Genomic DNA, 23,012 nt, shown 5'->3' with positions numbered 1-23,012 from the left:
TGGATCTAACAAGATGTTTGTACAGTACCAGTCAAAACCAGTTAAAACAATGCAAAAAACATCACACTTTAGTACCTGAACTTCACCGAGGCAATCTAGTTGCTCTTGCATCTGGTTCCTGGTAACAGTTACATCATATTCTAACTTATCATAGTCTCTCCATGCTCGTTCCAGTTCCTAAAAATCAGAGATTTAATTACTTTAATGGGGAAAACATATTTTTATGTTGTTATCACTGCAATTATCATGTGGTTTACATTGAGCAAAATAAAATTTATTTTCCTTTACTGTTAAAGCATTTTCTTATATGCTCTGATTAAAATTTCTTCATGGATAAAAATACTAAATAGGTTTATTTTGGTATGTTGGATTTTCAGTAACACCAGAAGCCTGATATGACATAGAGTGAATTTACAGAAATGTAATAAACCTAATTCAGCTAACTAAGCTAGTCAGTGAATCCTGCTCACAGTCAATATAGATACTACCCACCTATACTTTTCTTGTTGGAAAAAACATCACCCCCAAACCCTAAAATCAGAGAAATTTTTCATATTTGGTCTTTGACCACCTATTATCTGTTGAATATAGAATAATTCTACAAGAGCTCAAAAATACATCATTTCATTGTTTCAGGAATGCTGTTCTGAGGGAGTGTAGGCACTCTTCTGTGGGTTGTAGTTACTCTTCAGAAATTTCAGACAGTGGTATGAGGTCAATAAATTGATCAACTAAAGGCTGGGACTATATTTGATTACTATTTTATCACCAGTATCTATTGTGGTGCTGGCACACGTAATACAACCATCAAATACTGGGGGTACCAAAAAATGTATACAAGCGGACACTTTGGTCAATGTTGTTCAAGCAGTAGTTTGCTGTAATCAGAAGTGTCTGGAGGCTGATGGTAACCACTTTGAGCACCTTTTGTAATTGCAAAAGTCAAATATGACTTGTACTCCTCTTTTGTTATCAGTATATACTGAGTATTACACTTTTAATACTCTTTTCCTTTCTTAAAATGTGTGTACATTTTTTTGGCATGCTCTATATTTACTGACTGCTGTTGTAAAATAAATTAGTAACTCTTGTCTAAGAACTTCCCATGACCAGGGATTTCTTGCCTTGAACTGCTCTGAATGAAATTCCCTTGGGAAATGTCAGTTTAACAACAGCAATAGTCTGGGGATAAGAAAAGAGAACACTGAGTGTGGAACAAAGGTTACTTAAAGTAACCTCAAGTTGTTTTGTGTTTTGTTTTTTTTTTTAAAAAAACAACCCACCAACATCTCACGTTCCTAGAAGCTCTCTTTTAAAGAGTTATTTTATTTTGTGTATTCTGTAACTAGCTTAAAATCACTTAAAAACTTAGGCAATGAAAAATTTCTCAAAGGTGCATACTTAACAAAATTAAAAAGTGTTAAAATCTTGCCATTTGGAATAATTGCTTTTTGAATTTCAGGTTCTCCTTAAGCAGGTTTGCAATGAATTATATTTTTAAAAAAGGAGAGATAAACCACTGGAGATTTCTTTTATCATCTCTCTATTATATAGATACTTTACGGAGTCTATTAAGGAGAGTTTACCATGAATTAAATTTTAAAAAAGAGAAGTGATAAGGGACTAAAGATTTTTATCTCATCTATATTGTATAAATATTAGTAGTCTCTTTACTTGGCTTCAGCAAACTGTTTTTTTTACCTGAATAAATAGGCATATTGATCTCCTTTAATGAAATTGCTTCTAGCCATCTTCTAAAAACCACAAATTTAAATAGTGGCCTTTGAAAGCTTCGGGGAAGGCAAAATGAGGATAAGAAACGCAATGACAGCCCAGCGACAAAGGAAGATGGCATTGCCAAACGAATAGCTAACCTCTCTTGTAGAAAAGCCAGAGTTCAGGGTGGGCCCAAAGGTGCTGTAGAAGTATCTAAATATAGTAAGAACATTTTGGGATGGTAGGAATCCTCGTCTTTCTCACAGAAACATATGAGAAAAAGAGATTGAGGGCTAGAGATTACCACTATTTTAGGGGAGAAGAAACACAATATACTTTTTCCTAACCTGGAAAGTCCTGCCATTGCACTGTATCATTTAGCCTGAGTTCCACAATCCTGCTGCCACCAGCCCAACCCCGTTTCTGCCATTGCCGCTGGACTCTTCAAACATGATTACGTGTGGGCAGAACATAAGTCAAACAGGGGACGAAAAGAAAAGGGGCAGCAACACTGGCATAACATCAGTTTCCTCCCAACACCTGGCTGAGTATTTCATGAAAGAATTTAACGGATTATATAAGCACAGTGTTAAAATCTTTAAATTATGACCTTACTATTTTTTGTCAAGAAGATAATATATAGGTACACTAAGACGATTAAAAGGTATAATGATGTTCAAATATACAATTATCTTAAAATCACAGGCACAAGTCAGGACACAGTGCTTTCTATAAAAATGTGGCGAGTTTCCTGCTATACAGTTAAGACAATGAAATCTTGCAATCTGCAACCACCTGGATGGACCTCAAAAAATTAAAAGAAGCCAAAGAGTATATACTGTATGATCACACTTTTATAAAGTTGAAAAACAGGCAAAGCTAATATATAGTTTAAAATTCAAGGAGTGGTGTTTTTGGGAGGGGGCAGTCACTGGGAGGGCAGCTTCTGGCATGCTAGTTAAAATTCAATGTCTTGATATGGACGTAGGCCGCATATGTACACTTATACTGTGTACTTTTCCGAAAATACGTTATACTCTCACAAAGGTTAAAAAAAAAAATGTGCGTGCAGGTGTGGGATTGTTACAGGGAAAGCAGAAGAGTTTTAAAAAAGTGACTTCGTCTAAATTTAGGGCATGGAGCAAGTAAATTTTAATAGTGGTTACTTTTTTATACTTTACTGAAAGAAGACTTGGCCACTGTGGGGGAAAAAACCCCAAAAACAAACAAACAAAAAAAGCAAAATTTTAAATAGGTCTGCAACACTCAGATGCAATAAAACCCCAGACTGCCAAAAAGATCAATGAGGATTTTAATATCTAACTACAGAGTTGTAATAGCCACAGATTGTGGTCTTTATTAAGAAAGGCTTAGGACTAATGCCTCATTTCCAAGTTTTTAATGTAATAAGAACTTTCCTTTTCTTGTCCAGAATCAATGGTAATTTATAACAAAATCTACCCGGGAGGGAATTGTTACACAATATGCTTAAATAAGTAAATAATTATTACCACATTATGCTTAGAACTAATAGAGACTGGTTTACTTCTGGTTTGCTTCTCAATCAGTGTTTCTGAGTTTTAATCTAAGAAATGGTAATTGATTAACAGATTTTCAGTTTCAAAATGGAGAGGGAACAATAGTATAGATGTAGTATGATTATTTATTAGCTTCTTAAGGTAAGCTTCAAACAACTCTTTTCAATTTTAAATATCACAGATTAATGTTCATTATGAAATCCTGGAAAGTTAAAGCATTGCAATATTTAAACTTACCATATATGTCGAGAACTAGGCATAAAAAAATGTTAGTATTTGTCTTGTATGATTTTATACTTGCCTTGTCATATAACTGCATCTCAAATAAAAATCACTATTTACTAAGCACACGCTATACCTAACTAATAATGACTGTATTGGATTTTTAAATCTAAAAAGATGTTTAAGAGGGATCAAATTCAAACTGCATAAAGTGAGTATCATTAAATCAGTCATGGTTACAGAGATACCGATGTTTTAAATTTCCAGTTTATGGTAGCAATGATAGTAATTCTACTTTTTGGCTGTCTATCTATCTATCTATCTATCTATCTATCTATCTATCTATCTATCATCTGTCTGTCTGTCTGTCTATCATCTATCTATCTATCTGTCGGCTACTTACAATCTTTAACTCATATCTTAAGTTTCTCCTCTAATCTCCTGGAAACAAAACTATATTCCATCTCAAAGTGATTACTCTTTCCAGTACAAATTTTAGATATAATAAATTTTTGTAATTATAAAAATAGAAAAGCTGTAACACTGGAACTGGTACAGGAAAAAAAAAGACTTATTACTGTGCTATACATTTGTCAGCATTTCTGTGGATTTTATTTTAGTGTTTCTCAGATATGCACAATCGAAATTCCGAATATACAAAAAAGTAGTGCCAGCTACCTGAATTCAACAATTATCACAATACATGGCCAATCTGGTTTCATTTATAGCACCCACATTCTATCCCTGTGGGATTATTTAATTTAATTTATTTATTTATTAAGGAGGGCGCAGATCACAGTGGCCCATGCAGGGATTGAACCAGCAACCTTAGTGTTATTAGGACCATGCTCTAACCAAGTGAGCTAACACGGCACCCCTATGTGGGATTATTTTAAAGCAAACACCAAGCATCATTATCATTTCATCCATAAATACTTCAGTATGTATTTCTAAAGAAAAGAAACAAATATGAAAAAATAAGAAAATTATTTTTAAATTCATTAATAAGCAATCCTTTAACAATATGTTTAATTATAATACCACCACCCCATTCCCTTGCAACTTATTTGTTGAAGAGAATGGGTCACTTGTTCTGTATAGATTCTCCTATTCTGTATTTTGGCTAATTGAATGCCTATGGTATTTGGCTAATTGAATCCCTATGCTTAGCATACTCTTCTGTTGCTTATATTTCCTATAAACTCGTAGTTAGATATGGAGGCTTTTTGAGATTCAGATTTGATTTTTTTTTTTTTTTTTTTTTGTAAAAATACCTCATAAGTGTTGCTGGGTACTTTCTACTGCAGTACATGAGGAGGCATATCGCATCTGGCTGTCTCTTTTTTGGGAGGATGTTATTTTGTCATCATGAAATAACCAGGGCATTTAAAAACCATCTTAAAATCTTTCAAAGCATATTCCATGACAATTCATGGATGTCGACAGACTTACTGTAAAAAATTACACTTTGGAATAACCATGATTCTCAGTAGCTCTTTATTCCATTGAAAATGAGTATATATGAAGACATTTAGTGTAACCTTCTCCCCAGTATAGTTCCTTTGTCCTGTTGCCCTGCCCCTTTAAGTTTACAATCAACTTAGTTTATCCATTGTACTCTAAACTCTGCTTACTCAAGGCCCTCCTACTTAGAATCCAGTTTAGAACACAAATAAGTTTAATGGAAGTCTATCCATACTCCACATTCATGATGTACCTCTGTGCACTCTGTGTCTCAGTTTTCCATTTTTTAACATAGTAATAATACCAATGTCAAGGGGTTATAATGTGGATTAAGTGCATATAAAGCACTTATAATGGAACCCTGTATGCAATAACTGCTCCAGAAATATTCATGATTATTACTATATTTCACATATTGGTATTATTTTACAGTGGATAAATGCAGAAGCCATGCAGAAAGTTCAGAAAGTACATGTGACCACATGGTGAAGTGTAGTACAAAATACAGAAACCCTAGATTTAGGTGTTGACTCTGTTCCTTATTAGTTATGTCACCTTGGCAGGTCATTTAAACTCCACGAATCTCAGTTTCTTCATCTGCACAGCAGAGGTAATAAAAATGAAAATAAAATGGAGATAATTATATTAATTTTGTACAGCATTTTCTTAAGGCTCAAACCAGGTAATATATGTGAAAAACAAGAAATGCAAATACAGTCTGCTGCCATTATAGGATGAGTCACAAACTCTCATCTATGGTATGTGAATGATTATCTGTTTCATCTGGCTTCTTGAGTTGTTTGGAAGAATAAAAGCAGCACTCGTGGAGCTGATAAAATATAAGACTATATCTTTTCCATTTAGAGCTAAGGCCTAATGTAACTTCCCTAAAAGAGGTGACTTGTGGCAGACATTTAAGGAGCTCCACACCACAGAAACCTGATCGCAAGGAACTGTGGGACAGTTTCATGTATGCCAGCATCTCATGATGAGCTAAGGCAGTTTGGAAGTGTGGGTGAATTAAGGACTCTGAGACAACTGTGACCAGTGAGTGACAGATACCCAGCCTCCCAGCCTTTCAGCGGGAAATTCTTAAGCTTTCTGCTCATTTCCTCAGAGTCCCCAGTGGGATCAAACTCCAGCTGCCCACAGTGGTAACCAACTCAGTAGTGAGAACTTCATTTGCGTTTCTCCCTCCCTGTCTCGTTCTCCAGATTGCCTTACTGCTGCTTCCTAGAATCATCTCCCAAACAAACCTTCTGAACCCAGTTCCTCATCTCAGGCTCTGCTTTAAGAAGAGAACCCAAACTAAGACAGTGACACACTGAAAAATTTCAAGGTATAACCAACTGTTTCAACAATCTTTCTCACTAATCAGGCTTAGATAAAACAAAGTAGAGGCCAGGAAAGAAGTTTCAAGAGTTAAATAAAACATAAAACATGCCTTACATGTTTACCTTCTGATAATCCTAGTTTTATGTACCTTAGTGGCCAACCAGGTGAGAAGATGTTCTCTGAAATCAAAGCTTTGATCTATGGATGCCTTAATGTTATACTTCTTATGTTACTGTATATTTTATGCCTCACCACTTGGATTTGAAACAATGCCCTGAATCAACTGTGAAAGAATGAGAGAAGTCCTTTGAGATTCTGCTGGCATAAATGTTAATTCAAATTTAAATCTAATCAACGTCAATTGAGCACCCACCATAAGCCCAGTATGATGTTATGCATCATCTGTAGCTTTAAGCTGCAAATATGTGTAAGTTTACATAAAGGCACAAATAACAGTTTGTATTCTGTGTAGTAAGACACATCTTAGAAGAACATATTGAGAGTTTGTAATGATCAATGAATAATGCTGAAGGCAAGGAAAAAAAAAACCTAGGAAAATGATTATATAGGATAACAACCAGAAAACAGGATACTCAAACATGATTGATTTCTATTAAAATATTTTTAATAAGCTTCAATAAAGGCTGGCGTTAACCTTGGAATGGAGCAAATTCTAAGTCTACCAATGAGATTTAAGTTACTAAACAAAATGAACACTGTACATCCTTAGAATTTTCCAAAACAAACACCAATCATGAAATAGTTTCCAACTAAATTTTGATTTGACTCAGGTTGTCACAGGGATACCGAGCTTTTCATTAGGTTGGCATTGACAGTTTAACCCTATTTTCTCTTTCTAATCTCATATTCCCAAACCCCTATTTCAGCGAGTCAGTCCTGCTTCTTGCTCCTCCAGACACGTCTCCTACATTCTCATTTCTGGGCTGTATTTCAAGTTGTTTTGTCCAGTATGGGCCACCTTTCATTTCCTCTTTCTTCCTATCCAAATACTACCAATCACTGATTAACTGACTACTTTTTTGTAGGCAACATTTCAGATGTGTATATTTTCTTTGTGACATTATAAAAATGCGTGTAGATCTAAGTCTACAGGACTATGGTTAAAAGATCTGGATTTGTGTTCTAGACAGAACATTTATTAGCTCTGTAACATTGGGTAAGTCACTCAGTTCAATCATTCATCAAATTTTTAATGCACATCCCATAGTGTTGGATGCTAGAGTTACAAGGATGAACGAGATATGGTTCTGATTTCCAGGAGACCACAACTGAAAGGATATTAAATTCTTTGAAAAATCTAAACACTTTACAATGTAATTAAGATACTAAATGAGATAATTTAAGTAACAGTATTTTAAAACTGGGAAAAGGTATGCTAAAAATAAGGTATTTAAGAATCAAACACACAAGCGTACACACACACGAAAAATCACAAAATCTAAGTTTTGATGTATTTAAAACCATGGTATACTCCTTTTAAAATAGCTCACGCTTGGAATGTTATTTTAGTGCTTAGAATGGAAGCCATGTTGAGATCCTGGTATCTTTCCAGCTTGGAAATTCCTCTCTTAGTGAAGCTGTAATGTCTGTGAACGTTAAAAGGTAGCTGCTTCCTAAAGAGCCCATTGAAGGTGCAGACAAGGGTTTTTTTGTGTTAGCAGCTTTCTTCAACAGGTGGCTTTTGCAAGGATTTCTCTTTCAAAGGGCTGCTTGGGCAGGTGCTCTTACTATGTTTAGAGATGACTAACTGCATCATAGGATCTAAAGCAGACTCTTTAAACTCATAAAACACTTAATTTATAAACTCTAAGTAAGACTTTTTGATTTGGTAATCCCAAGAGACTCTGTATAAAGTGACATGACTATGGGTTAAAAGGTTCTACTAATTACATTTCTTACTCAAACCTATCATCTAAACTTAGATCACACTGCAGCTATGAAATGGTAATGTTGATGGCTTCTTACTTAAAAGCATCTCACAGGTATCTTTTATTGAAATGGTTGGTTAAAGTGAATCTAATTACCACTTACCTTCCCCAAATTATTCTAACTCTCCTAGAATTCACAAAATATTTCTTTTTTTTTCTTTTTCTTCCCCTTTTTTCTGCATCCTCCCGCCACCACTCCGGTTCAATCCGTTGTTTCTCAGTCTAGTTGTGTATGACACAGCTCCCTGGCCCATGCTGGTATTATGAGCCTTGCACTCCCCTCGGCTGAGGCAGTCGGTCGCTGGTCAGCTGCTCACAGCAGCTCAAGGCAGCTCTTGCCGGCTGCTGGCAGCTCACGCTGGCTGCCTGCCACTCATGCTGGCCACCAGCTGTTCATGGCAGCACATGGTAGCCCAAGGCAGCTGACGCCAACCTCTGGCTGCTCAAGGCAGCCCAACTCCAGGGAGAGCCGTTGTTCACAATCTTAGCTGTAGATGGCGCAGCTCACTGGCTCATGTGGGAATCGAACCCACGGACCTTGGCCTTAGGAGCATGGAGCTCCAACCACTTGAGCACCGGGCCGGACCAATGTTTGTTTATTTTCTTAATGCAATAAATTTTAACATATCTAAGAATTTTTCAATTGCATAATACATAAACAGGAGCATTTGCCTCTCCTGTAAAATATTTCACAAAACAACTATTAATCAGAGAAATTAATAGAGAAAAAAGATCATCCTTTATTTTTGGTATTGTTAATAACAAATTAATTTCCTGTTATAGTAGATAATCCCAAAGACAGTCCAATTAATTATAGTATAAATTAAATAGAAAACAAGAAAAGAAAAAAAGAACTGTGTAATATTTCAGTGACTCTTACCATAAAAAAAATCTACTACTTACAGCAGTGGCTCGAGAGAGTTCTCGACATGTACTAAGTAGCCCATTTTGTAAGTCATCCCTCTGCAACACCACGGTCTGAATGGCTGCTGGGTTATCTGCATTCATTTCTATTTCTTGGCTGGCCGATAGCAAAGCTTGCTCAAGCGTGTACTACCATAATAAAAATAATTACATTTAATGTTCTGCATCATCGAATTAATTCTTTTCTACTTTAGTTATCAGTGTCCTGATAATAATCATTTCAAGTAACATCAATTGTAGATAATAAACATAATTGTCCTACTTTCTCCTTGTGGAGTTGCTGAAGTTTCTCTTCCAGAGCATGTACCACTTTATCTTGTTCACAAAGACGACTTAACTTCGCCTAGATTATAAGAGAAGGTGTTTTTTGTTAGCAATTTTTTATTTTTCCTATAATTGGACGTAGGTAGTTATCACTTGTATAACTGGAGGTGGTTACAACAGGAGAACAAATTTAAAACAGCTATGGAATACCTAATTAGGTCAATCTTTATTTCAATGAGTAATAGTTTAAATATATCTTATAAATATAGAATGCTTAAAAAATATGCATTATTATGAAGTGAAAAAGCATTTCAACCATACTCTTTAACCTACATAATTGAAAATATTCTTAGTAGTCTCACATGCTTTTAACAAATCATTTTAACGTGGTTAAGATTTTTTCCCCTACAAACTGCTGGATAGATTAAGTGATATATGCAGTACTTAAATCACTTTCAATATTTTAATGTTTTAAATTCTTGGTACCATCCCAATTTTTAAATTATGAAAATATAATAAGAGTACTCTAATAAAATTTCAATACTACAATAAGTCAGTTCTCCACATATCTGAAAATAAAAACTTTGGACAAGTGTTACTATGTCCCAAGCTTTATTGCATAATGACAAATAAGCAAGAAACATAAGATTTCACTTTCTTTGCCATTTATATATTGAAGTAACTACCTTATCTTTGTTAGACAACAAAACTTATCAAATGGAATACAGTAGTCCCCCTTATCTGTGGGGTATAAGCTCCAAGACTCCCAATGGATGCCTGAAACAGCAGGTAGTACCCAACTCTATACATACTATGTTTTTTTCTATACATACATATACTTTACATCTTCACTTTGGCATATATGAATTACCCACATCACTACTCTTGTGCTTTGGAGCCATTATTAAGTAAAATAAGGGTTATTTGAACACGAGCACTGCGATATCCAGTCAATCTGATAACTAAGATGGCTACTGAGTGACCAACGGGTGGGGAGCAACCAGTGTGATTCACATCTCGGGTGAGATGAGCAGGATGGAATGAGATTTCATCATGATACTCAAAACAGTATCTAATTTAAAACTTATAAAATGTTTATTAATATTTCTAGAATTTTCCATTTAACATTTTCGGACCATGTTTGACCGTAACTAAAACTGCAAAAAGTGAAAACACAGATAAGGGGGGAACTACTGAATATTGAAATGAGAAAGAGATACAACTCAACATAATAAAACCAGGGAAAATGAGGGAAGAATGAGATAAAAATAAGTAATAATGCATGGCAAGTCAGTAATATGAAATATGATTTAAAAAACCCCCACAAATTTAATTAAAAAAGGAAGCAGTGATTGAATTTCTAGAGGCTGATATTTTTTCTAAGAGACATAGACACTTTTATTTTGTTTCCAGTCCTACATAATCTTTCATGAAATAGTCATTTACTTTCATTTAAATGATCCTTAGTATATTCAACCGCTAACTATGGAGGTAAGGGTTGGCAGAGAATAGACAAGGGGGTGAGCATTTAATTGAATCTAAGTGCAAAAGAAGAAAATGTTAATTTATTTGATGTCATTTTGGAGGGGAAGGGAAGAAAAGGAATTTTTTTGTCATGCTCATCTACAATGTTTGGCAGAGAATATGACAGAGCACTGCCTGACAATATATAGCATACTAATACTTACGTCAATATCTACTTCTTCAGGTCTATATTTGTATAATGTGCCTCTGCATTCATCTTGTGACAGCTATAAGGAAAAATGTCATATAGCAACTTTAAAATTAATATTTTAAAATATATGTATTTAGCCTATAGTTAATACTTTAGATTTATATAACAATAACAAAAATGGGATTTTATGGGTCTTATGCTTTTAGAAGTTTAATTCAAACACAGATCATTACAAAAGTAGAAAAATAAATTTAACAGTGATACAATATGTAAGATACATAAGAATGGTGTTAACTCAAGCTTGTCAAACAAAATAATAAGCTGGTCAAACAAAATTATACAGCACCTCACATTTTCCATTTGTAAGACACACATTATTTTAATGAAAAATTGACAAATACAATTATAGCAACTGTACTGAATGGAATATTCGAATCAGGCATATTTCAACAGTCAAAACCGTCCACAGTATACACATCATCACACAGCTGTGTATGTGTACACATCTTAGTACAATTTTACTAACAAAACCTATAACATATTATATACAGATACATAATATATAAATACACATACACAATATAGACTTATCTTGTTCTTCTGTCTTAAGAACTAAAAGATAATGGAGGAAAAGGATGGGTTTAATTGAAAAGAGGAAAATCATTCAAAACCTCATAAAACTGAAAGCCTATGTTATAAAATGGATAGTCAAATTTCATAGAAGCTTACATGTGTTCGCTGACACCATTTGTTTTATAAGGAACAATTATTCTGTATATTTAAACATTGTTTATTCAGCTTCTTTTGGTCAAACAAATCCTCATTTCTGATTGTGCTTACCAAGGTTTCTATAGCCATTCCAGTCAGTTATACCACAGATCACATCATAGCCTCTGCAAGGCAGTATTTCACTATCTCTCGTCTTTTGACTTAATATATTGACTGCTAGACAGTAACAAAGACACAGCAGGAAAAATTTAATAGGGGCTCACTGCATGTTTAGTAAATGGCACACTTTTTCCTCAAAGTGGGAAGAGAATAATGTATCCCAACTACATTCTAGACTGTAAAATTAAATTTCATATATACACATACAAATATATAAAAATGTATAAATTACAACTATATTGCCCTCTCTTAAAAAAAACTGCTTAACAGTTACATCTTTAGGAGGAGGCATAATTTAAACAGCAGGTAATTTTGAATGGATCTAGAAAAATGGGAATTGGCAGGTTAGAAATGTAAGCATTCCAAACATACAATAATAAATCCTGGCTTTGAGTGTTTATTTCAAGACATGACTTTCACATACCTCATGCAAATGAACCTGTGACTATTTAAGGGTATGCACAGTTATTATTAACCACAAAACTTTCATAGAAATGAACATCACATGAAAAATGAATTTAATGACAAAAGTCAGAATACTTGTGCACTATTTTAAAATAAACATCACTGAATGTCCTGAGAAGTGTCAATTATTCTAAATTAAAGCACCTAGGTACAAGGAAAGAATATATACTCTTACTTGAAAAAAAAGTAATGAAAAATTAAGTTTTAAAATGCTTAGATTCATGATAAAATGTAAGATAATGACACAAATTTTCTCATTTATAAGAAATTAAAGCTATAAAGCCTTTAACTACTAAATGTCCAAAATACCTTGATTATTTAATATTTAAAGTTAAATGCTAAACAGCTTTACTAAACCATGGAATGTATAATTTGAACATAACTAGTGAATACTGCTATATCCAGATTAAAATATGAATTGTACTCTACAAGCCAGGGTCAATAGATAAAAGATTAGTAATTTTAAATGGAAACCTAGTAATCCGTAATAAGTATTTAGGATATTGGTATACTACTTTTATTTAGGGAATCTTTTGTTTTTAATTTCGATTTCAATTACTTTTTAAAATAATGCTTTTACATTTTTCAATTACAGCTGATATAAAACATTATATTAGTTTCAAGTATATAACATAGTGAGTGATTAAACATTTATATACCTTATGAAGTGATCACCTCGATAAGGCTAATACTATTTAGGGAATCTTACTGCATAGTCACTTTCATATTAGTTGGCATATTATAAAAATATATACTGTGTGGCTATAATTTTAGAGTGATATATCTTTATAGACATATAACTATTAATATATGACACATAAAGTTTTGTTTTACCCATATTTTTAGCACCACTGCAAAATTTATTGAAACCTTTTATCAAGTTATCCAATAAAGATACTCATTATTAGACACCAACTAACAAAAATCTTAAAATAATCAACCTTTGACTATACATTGCTTGTACCTGTCAGAAGAAAAGCATAAGAAAATAAGATTATTCTTTAAATAATTAACTTTTAAGCATGGCCTATTTTCCATTACTGATAATAATTACTGGGGCTTTTCTTAAGAAAAAAAATGGATATAATTTGTTTAAAAAACAATTTCCACTTAGAATTGAAGATGTTTGCTATATAGTCCTCCATATAAAAATCCTACCAATTAGAAAAATGTAATTTCATAAATATTTCGATTTATTCAAGTTCTGCATCAAATAAAGTTGCATGGCAACACTTTTTTTTAAAATCATTTTTCAAATTCATCTTTAGCAAAAAAAAGTTCTACGTTTGAAGTATCTCAGCAACACTAGAAAAGCAAATGAAAATGACTATGTAGTAATTACATAAGCTTGAGCAGGGCTCAAGTTTTAATTAGAGAAGTGTATTATGCAGACTTTACTGGCTATGTAAGGATATGTGCTACATTTTATTTAGAAAGTCAACTTTTTCATAGGGTATTTAATAATCTTTTAAAAAACTGGCTTGGCATTAAGTTAAAACAAAATTATTTTTGTTAATTAAAATTCAACTTTCTACAGTATCTTTTTAAGTATGTGAAATATATGTGTGTGTATATATATATATATATATATATATATATACATACACACATATATATGTATGTGTGTATATACACACATACATACACATATACACAAACTCCAAGGAAGATTTTTTCGGGGAAACAGTTAAGAAAATTAGACATCATATTCTAGGAGGACTCAAAAATGCTCATAGGGCTGTAGGTATTTGCTAATTTAGTCTGTATCTTTTAAAACATTTATCAGGTGATTAATTTTATTGTTATTGATTATGTTATAAAAGCTCTGGTACAAAAATGTAATTATGAAAGGTGGTAGGACGATTAATAAACTCAGAGGAATCATTCAACTTGATGCTCACTTATGTAGCATTTGTTTTTATTTCAGTTTTAGGTTCTATTATTTGACTAATTTTAAGATAATTACAGCCTAGGCAATTTCTCAGGTGTCCTCCCTTTTTCTAAGAAAATGCAAACATAAAGGTCCTTCTGAGAGAAAACCTGAAAGGTTATGATTTAGAATAGCAGGTCATGGGACACTCTATTGTCACTATATTTTCGGCTGAATTTCAGGAGCCTATTAACACAGCATTGTAATGCAGTGTTAGCAAAACAAACTGTAACAGTGTACAATATAAACTTTCATCAAGCTTTTCTTTGGATAAAAACACAGTAAGGGAAACCTGGAGAAAAAATAAGATCTAATTTCAATTTGTGCAAATTTATAACAGAGTTTAAGAAATGTATCTGTCACTTTTATCTATCAATGATGATCTACAATAATTAACGTATTTTGCCAGTGGTTGATTTAAAAAAAGGATCTCCTGAAGACTCCCTAAATGTGACAGCACTGAGTCAACATTGATCACCTAGCAATTGGCTGCCCATCTCATGTCCATGCATGGCTGCTGACATGACACTCAGATCTTCTTGTTCTATACAATTTCAATTTTTTTTTCTTCCAAGTGTTACTATGAGGAAATATATTTACATAAATCTAATGCTCTTTTAGTATTCAAGGTCAGTGATGCAGTATAAAACCAGTCTCAGATAACTCCACACTTTTGAAAAACTCCAGTTAGAACTCTTAGTACAGCAGCAATTTCAATCAACAGTACGTCTGCATCATCAACCCTGATTAGTGATCAGTACAAAAAAGAAAAAAACCAAAACCAAACAGAACATACAGGCTAGTATTCTTATGTCAATTTAGCATTATATAAAATAAACGATAAGCTTCAGACATGAACAAAGGTATCAGTTACAGAGTAAGTGCGAAGGTTCTAAAGTGTGATATTTTGGAATGGAGTGTCAAGGTTCTATAATCTGGTGACTTTAAGAATGGAAAGATTCTATTTTCTTTGGAAGAGCAAAGCTGTTTAACTTTAAATATTTAATATTTCATTTATTTCAAATGAAAAACTATACTCAATCATGTAACATACGTTCAATGTTTTGAAAACTGCTCAGAAACAAGTCACCCCCTCCCACCAACTATTTCAGTTTCACAGTTAAAGGCCATGATGCAGATCCCAGGTGACTAAAGCAAACCGTGGCCTTATTTAAAGCCAGTGTAAGCTCAAGGTGCTTTTTTTTAAACCAGGCATTTTACAGATTTTAATCAAAACATATATTCATTTTTCATGTTAGTTAATTTTCTTCTTCGGTATGATTTAAGTAATTGTAACAGGTCATAGGCCACAGTAATTTGAGAGTGTTGAAGTGGAAGAAGCTGATGTTGCAAAACACACAGCTAAGAACATTTAGACCATGAAATACAAAAAAATTGGATAGGAATGTATAAAATGGCTTCTTTTGCAGATCTGCAGATAATCAATGTCCTAAAATCAAGCCAGCAAATTCCATGGTACGTATTTTGAGTAAGGGAAAAGAATGGGGTAAGATACAGCTATCTTGGTAACTGCATAAGAATGATAAGAACACAGGGAGAACAAACTCCCAGTACGTTAATAAACGGCCACCTTTAGGTTTTACCAAACCACAATACACAAACTAGATTTAAAGAACTCCTAATACATTGAGGTGGGGGGAGGGGTTACGAGGGGTTGCCATTAAAAGGAAAAAAAATTTTTTTTTAAATTTCCCCTAATAATTATCTTTAGAATGCTTTTAGAGTTAATCAAAATTAATGGCAATCTAGTAAAACTTTGAAAATGTACTGCAGACCTCCAAGTACATATCAATCAAATACTCTGCACAAAAACTTTGGGAGAATGGCACACTTAATATTCAACAGCAAAATGTTCTGCAAAGCCATGCTAAGAATACGGCAGCATCTTGAAAAGCAGGGATGAATTGTGTTTTTCCAAATAGACATAAACGAAAAATGGAGTAAGGAAAACACTAATGTTATGAGTAACTCTGAGGATAAACCAAAACTGTCACTGAGGGATTTTGCAGATGACAAAGCAGTATCATTCACTGTCCAAGACCTTACTTGCTGGTACAGTTGGGGTCTTAGCGCCGAGTTCTCAATCATTGTGTGAACCATGTTGATAATAGGTTCATTTTCTTTCATCTATTTCAAATCAGGAGGAGCATACAGCAAACATCAGTTTACAGCATAGCTAGATTTGAAAGACGACACTGTAAATATAGCCTCTACTGTAATATCTTCCTAATAGTGCAGTTGCTTACATTTTACCCCGAAGTTGTACAGATCTAACTTATATAAACCATTTCGAACAAGTATTACATGCTATACAATATTTTCAAGGTTATAAAAAAAGCTAATTGCAATATTGCTGCAAGCAGGTTTTACTTTATAAAAGGAGAAACAGGGCATCCTTCAATTGATTACTTAATCAGTAAAAAAGCTTAAAATGATATTCAGTTCTTTATAGATTAATCAGAAAATTTAGTTTTCTACAAATATAAAAATTTAATAATATAAAAATATATCTTGTCACTTGGAAAATCACACATTTTAATTGAAGTTAATCTTAATAGTTATATACGCTCCATTTTGGATTTTCTCACAGAATAACACCATATGAAGATTTATTTCAAGGATACGCAAAGAAAAATTTACTTAGCAAAGACTCTGTATCTCCCTAGCTCCTAAAAAGGCTAAAACCATGTTTCACATTTCCAGCTATGTTGTACTTAATTACTGCCTCTAGAAAAATGTTTTAGCAGGCTCTGGACTCAAGAGTTAAAGCATTCAGAAGACAATCATCATGATATATAGAGTAAAAGGCCAAAAGAGTTTATTGCCATTTGTAAGCAGATAAGTCCATTTTTAATTTAATTTGTGGCATTTAATTTACATGATTTTCATCTTCATGTTATAGAAAACAAGTATTTTTATCATGGTTAACAAATGCTACTTTACTGATTTAGCTAAATCTACAACATAAGTTTACTAATCTTAAGATTAATAAACACATAATGCAAGTAAAAAATGTATCTTGAAAACTGTATCTAGACAATTTTATTTTCAGCCTAGTTACCAATATTTCATGTCAATAAAACCTGTTTCGGTTGTCAAATTAGAAACTTCCTGTTCTGTTTAATGTACTTTTAAAAATTTTTTCAAGCTAAATAACTTATTTTTAAATCTACACATCCACATATTAAACTCGAACTTCTACACATCAAACTCAGATCTACACATTAATCTCAAACAATTTTTTTTCCTCCAATGTTTTCCAATAAGGGACCAAGGCATTTTTAAGTGACGTCTCATCCACACTGGAAACAATTATGGTGATATGAAGTACAGAATACATTTTTTACAGTGTTGGAAAATAACTTTTAAATAGACAACTACAATATAAATTTTTCTTTAGCAAGAAACCTTTATTACAGAAATTTAAGACCTCTATACTTTAAACTATCCTCTATGTTTTAATGATTAGTTATTTTACCTTAATCAAATGTTGATCTTGGAATAAAGTATAACTGCTTTTTGTTTTGGCTTAATCATTTGACTGCACTGATACATACTTTGTATAATACAAAGCAGCTTAAATCTCGATTCATTTTTGGTATTATTTAATTTTCAAAGCAATTTTATCTATATTCGGTATTTCTCAATAGCTTGTCATGGAAATTAGACAGAATAGTACCTGACCCAGAGATTATTAGGTAGTAGGGGTGGAAGTTAGAAGCACAAATGTTTAAGAAGTAATGGAAGATCAGATAGTATCCAAATTAAAGAATACTCAAGGTCAAAATAAAACTGCCCCTTGGAAATCCGGCACTACTAATGGGCCACTGTGTCAAATGGCTAATTCTGTCAATATAACTCACACTTTTAAGTGGAGCTTCAATATGGTACAAATGAACAATTAATGTTCATACTCCAGGCCTGAGGAATTTACTTAAAAATGTATTTAAACAGGGAGAAGGAACAATACGATTTCTGCAGAAGGATCATCAAGCCTGATTTATTTAGTAAACTATTTTGAGAGGACAAATATGCTTATGTGTGTGACTTAAAAATGCCTGTTTAATTTATGTGTCAAAAATCATTAAATATTAAGTCACTGAGAAGGGATCTTTGCAAGAAGAAACTGGCTTAGGAACAGAAAAACTAAAAGCAAAAATAGTATTTAAAGTATACAAATGGCACAGTGTCTCAGAGATCTCTTCTGGAATTGGCTACTTTTCACTGTGAAAAATTTCAAACATACATACCAAAACCCTAGAATTTTAAAATTAGGAGGCATCTCTGGAAGCTAACAATTTAGTACAACAAAGGAATGAAAATGCTAGCAGCAATTATTTTCAACTGTGGTAATGTGGATTATTATATTTTTCTTTCTCTATACGTCTCTACATTTCCCAAATTTCCACTACTGAGTAGATATTGAATTTATGATAATATTAGGTTGGTGCGAAAGTAATTGAGGTTTTTGCAGTTGTTTTTAACCTTTTAAACCGCAATTACTTTTGCATCAACCTAATAATAAAGAAAACTTACTGAAGAATCAAAGATAAAAATATATAAATACAAAATAAACTAAATTAATGGAATTATCCTCTAGCAAATACCCCTTGGTGACATAAAGAGACTAAGAAAAATTTTAGCACCATGTGTTCATATCATGTTAAAGGCTGGGATACTGGTAGAAGAAACCTATTGGAGTCCTCTCGTGCAGCGAGGCTTTGATCTAGAGAACTATTCTCCTAACCATTCCTCTCTTATGAACCTATATCCACATCAAAAATTTACTGGGAGATATGTTAACTAATTTAAAAAAATAAGCTACCCAATGCATTCGTAAATACATATGACTATCTTTCAATACCTTTTCTCCTTTTTATTACTGGCTACTTCAGAAAACAAAGTTCAAGTTTATTAATATTTAGACCAGTGGTTCTTAACCCACATCAGAATCACTTGAGGACCTTGAAGAGAATGCAGAATAACGTGCATCTTGAGCATCTTTGATGTAGACAGTATCATTAAAACATCAAGGTGACAGACTAGTCTAAAGATTCCTTTGGGAGAAGTAACTATGATGTTGTCGAGGTATTAAAGTAAGTCAAATGTAATCTGATTAATAGTTAGTGTTCCTCAGCTCGTATTCTCCTTGGGATCCCATTTTATTCAAGTTGAGAAGAGATTGGGATAAGACTATCCTACAGAAAGGAGGAAGCCATGGGACCATTTCAGAATTCCCTCGGGCATCACACTCACTCAACTAAGGACCCTTAGGGTACCTGGGTCTGGGTTCTAAGAATATGTGCAGGTGAGGGGTCCTGGTCCTGTAAGTGGTGGTTCTCTCCTTGCACACAGCACACAATAGCTGACGCCAACTAAGCACAATAATCAGAATCCCAAACAATGGGAGTTTGGTCCCTATTAAACAATTTCAATGATGTGATTGAACCTTCATTCTTTCCAGATTTATTGAACTGGAAATACTAGATCTGCTTTGCCTCCAAATATAGCCTAGAAATAGGCTAGTGGTTCCTTTCACTAAATTACTTCTGAAATATTCTATATCTTAATATTTAGAAACTGACTTGTTTCTGTAACTTACACTGAAATGGCGTATTTTAACTGGCTTTTGCTATGTAAACTTTATAATAGTTTTTGAATTAAAGTAGTAAAGTATAACCTAAAAAAATAAAATATATAGTGCTTCATAAACACCTTGAAATCTCAAGTTCTTAAAAAAAAGGAATATCTAACAACTCTCCTCTGGTTTGAGTTCAAGAATCCTAGACAGCACTATAATGGTATTAACAGCCCACATATTTTGCTTTAAGTAATCTGAGCAAGAGAAAGACTAATTAGTATGTGCAGGATGTTTAATAATTTACTTGAAATCGAGTTAAATGCTTTGCTTCCTGCTTTAATTCCTTCTTTGAAGTAACAGGTAATATAGGTTTAGGTTTCAGTTAATTGCTAAATTACAAAAGGCTTATTATTTTATAATAATAAAAATGAGAATGTACAATTCAGGCATTACGCTGTTTTCATAATTAATTTCAGCAGTAAGTAAGAAAAGGTAAGCGGAAATATCTTGAAAATACACTTGGTTATGCCAGTGTATTTCTGTTACAACAAAAACACATTTTTACTTAAATTTGTAAGTCCAAGTATTTAGAAAAACTGCCTAGAAAATATGATACTTGACTCTAGTCTCTTTCTCAGCTTTGCGGTATGTTAGGTAATATGAATATAAAGCATCCTTTGATGTGACTGTAAGAAATACCTTGATTTAAAAACCGATCAGCAAAAAACGTTTTCAATATGATTACATGGAACTGTGTCCCATTTGCTAGGATCTTGAGCAGAACTTCCCAAACGATACCTATTGGCTGAGAATGGGTTACAGGTGTGTGGATAGGGACGACCTCAGTCCCCGGTGGGCCTAACATGCTCCTGACAGTACCTCCTCCAGGTTCTTTCAAGGCTGTACAAATATTGTCACTTTCTATGTGTGCCATACATGAAAAAGGTTTGAAAGCACTAAGACAGTGTTTCTGTTTCAGAAAACCTAGACTTTTCTTCTTTATTTGGTGTTCCTTGTGATTATGTATCTCAGTAGTTCTCAAACCTGACTGGAAAAACAAAAAACCTATTGAGACTTTAAAATATATGCAGGGCCGGGTGAGCTCTGGCAATTCTGACTGGGACTGAGGGAAAGAGGGCCTTGAGAACTGTACATTTTGTTTTTCTCTTTCTGAAGACCCATGGGGAGTTCTGACAGGAAATCAGATTTGAGAACCATGGTCCTATCCTGAAACTAATTCAAGTAATTGAGGACTAATTCAACCTCCCCAATAAGGAATTTTTCAAGGTCCTGTTGGGTCATGCAAAATGTTGGTCAAGACATCTGCACAACTATCAAAAGATGAAAAATTTCAAACTAATTATCTAAACACAAGTATTGCATCTAGATGAAAATATTCTCGTCATTGTATGAAATATAGTATTAAGAGACTTAACCCCCTCTAAAATAGTAAATTGAATCTTCTTAGATTCAAATGATTCAGGTACAAATGTAGAAGGAACAGGATACTGTAACTCAAGAGATAATGTGCCTAAAGAATTTTTTAGGGGGAAAGGTCAGAAAAAGAGAGATTAGCAGTCAGCAGAGTCAAGAGATCATTCATGTAATTTATGCTTGGAAAAGATTAATTCTGCAGTCCTCCTTGAAGTACAAGAAGTGGTTAAGTAGTGGCTTAGCTGCTCTTTAAAAAATTTACATAATAAATCATCTAGAATAGCACCATCCAACAGAACTTTCTGTGATGATGGAAATGTTCTATATCGGTGTGTCCAATATTGTAGCCATCAGCCACATGTGGCTCTTTAGCCTTTGACATGTGGCTAGTGTAACTGAGGAAATGAATTTTACTATTATAAAAAATAACTAATTTAAATGTAAATTTAAATAGACAGGCACATATGGCTAGTAGCTATCATATTAGATAGATCTAGAAATTCTAGAGCAGTAAAATAAGTGTAATCTTCCTACCTCACTCCCAATCTGTATCTCATTCCCAGAAGGGGAAAACATTTGCTCAAACTGTCTTGTAACTGAGTTTCCTTGAGTCTGAATCTGTGCTGACAGCTTCCTCTGCTTTTTCTTTGAGCAAGCAGCCTGGATGATTTCTATCTGCCCTATAGAGCTTTTGTCCTTCACTGATAACCAATGAGAAGACCCATTTCTGTGCTGTCATTTTCCATTTAAATGGACTTTTCCTGAATTCTTAATGACATCCTAGGGAAAGAATTTTTAAGTTGGGAATCTATCTTAACAATAGCAAAAAACCATGATAGCCTAATCACTGAAAAATCCATTTCTCAAGAATGTCCTCCTGTGTCTACATCAATAAACTCTTAAGATGTGTGGCAAAACGAAAAAGCTCAAGAATTTGACACGCCTAGGGTGAAGCTTTGAGGAATGCAGGGGTCTTTATATATAGGTCATTTAGATAATGACAATGAAAATGCCTTTCACTTTCAATGGAAGCACATCTGAAAGTTCCAGAACCTGAGATTGAAGGGTATGACTACCTATTGAAAGTACTCATTGTTTAACAGGAAGCAGAGAAATTTGAAGTGACTTTTTAAAAAGAAGAATGAAAATAAATCTCTCTATAACTGATGGGGCAAAGTACTGAGGTCTATTTAAAAGTTTTGAAGCAATCAGAATACTGTCCATGCTATATATGTTTTCTAAAAGTAAAACTTTGGGAAAATATTACAATTATTACATATTCAGAAGAATCAATGGTACTTTAAAAGACATAATTAGACTATATAATGTTTCTTTATTTTCTTTAAGGGAGAAAGATTAAAGACAAAGGGAGCAACAAATTGGGACACTAACATAGGAGTCAAACATATCTGACATTCTCTTAAAAGAAAAAACAAAACATTTCTAAACTGGCTGATGCAGTAAGTTCTGGCTTCAGGAATATCTATAAGGCCCACTTACTTAGAAACATTATGAAAATACTCTAAAGCCAGCAGAACAAAGAGGGTAATCTTTATACTCACGACCTCATTTAAATTACGAATTTTTAAAGCCACCATTTTGAGAT

At 33.4% G+C, this 23,012-nt stretch overlaps 1 protein-coding gene across 18 annotated transcripts in view; it reads right to left on the bottom strand.

Moving 5' to 3' along the window:
* The window catches only part of PLEKHA5 (pleckstrin homology domain containing A5), a 205,685-nt gene that overhangs the window by 17,546 nt on the left and 165,127 nt on the right, over window positions 1-23,012 (bottom strand). For 8 of the 18 annotated variants that reach the window (XM_019714633.3, XM_019714629.3, XM_019714630.3 and 5 more), the window contains 6 exons: window positions 16,438-16,518; window positions 11,664-11,699; window positions 11,101-11,163; window positions 9,411-9,491; window positions 9,128-9,277; window positions 76-177 (listed from right to left, as the gene is read on the bottom strand). In XM_019714633.3, the coding sequence (XP_019570192.3) occupies window positions 76-177; window positions 9,128-9,277; window positions 9,411-9,491; window positions 11,101-11,163; window positions 11,664-11,699; window positions 16,438-16,518 (513 nt within the window). The remainder of the gene's footprint in view (window positions 1-75; window positions 178-9,127; window positions 9,278-9,410; window positions 9,492-11,100; window positions 11,164-11,663; window positions 11,700-16,437; window positions 16,519-23,012) is intronic. The other 10 variants (XM_019714636.3, XM_074325959.2, XM_019714637.3 and 7 more) reach the window with 2 other exon arrangements.

This window comes from Rhinolophus sinicus, chromosome 1 (assembly GCF_057876585.1).
Source record: "Rhinolophus sinicus isolate RSI-liver-muscle chromosome 1, RSI-T2T, whole genome shotgun sequence".
Taxonomy (NCBI): domain Eukaryota; kingdom Metazoa; phylum Chordata; class Mammalia; order Chiroptera; family Rhinolophidae; genus Rhinolophus; species Rhinolophus sinicus.
The sequence above is the reverse complement of the archived record's forward strand: the minus strand, read 5'-3'. Positions and strand labels throughout refer to the sequence as shown.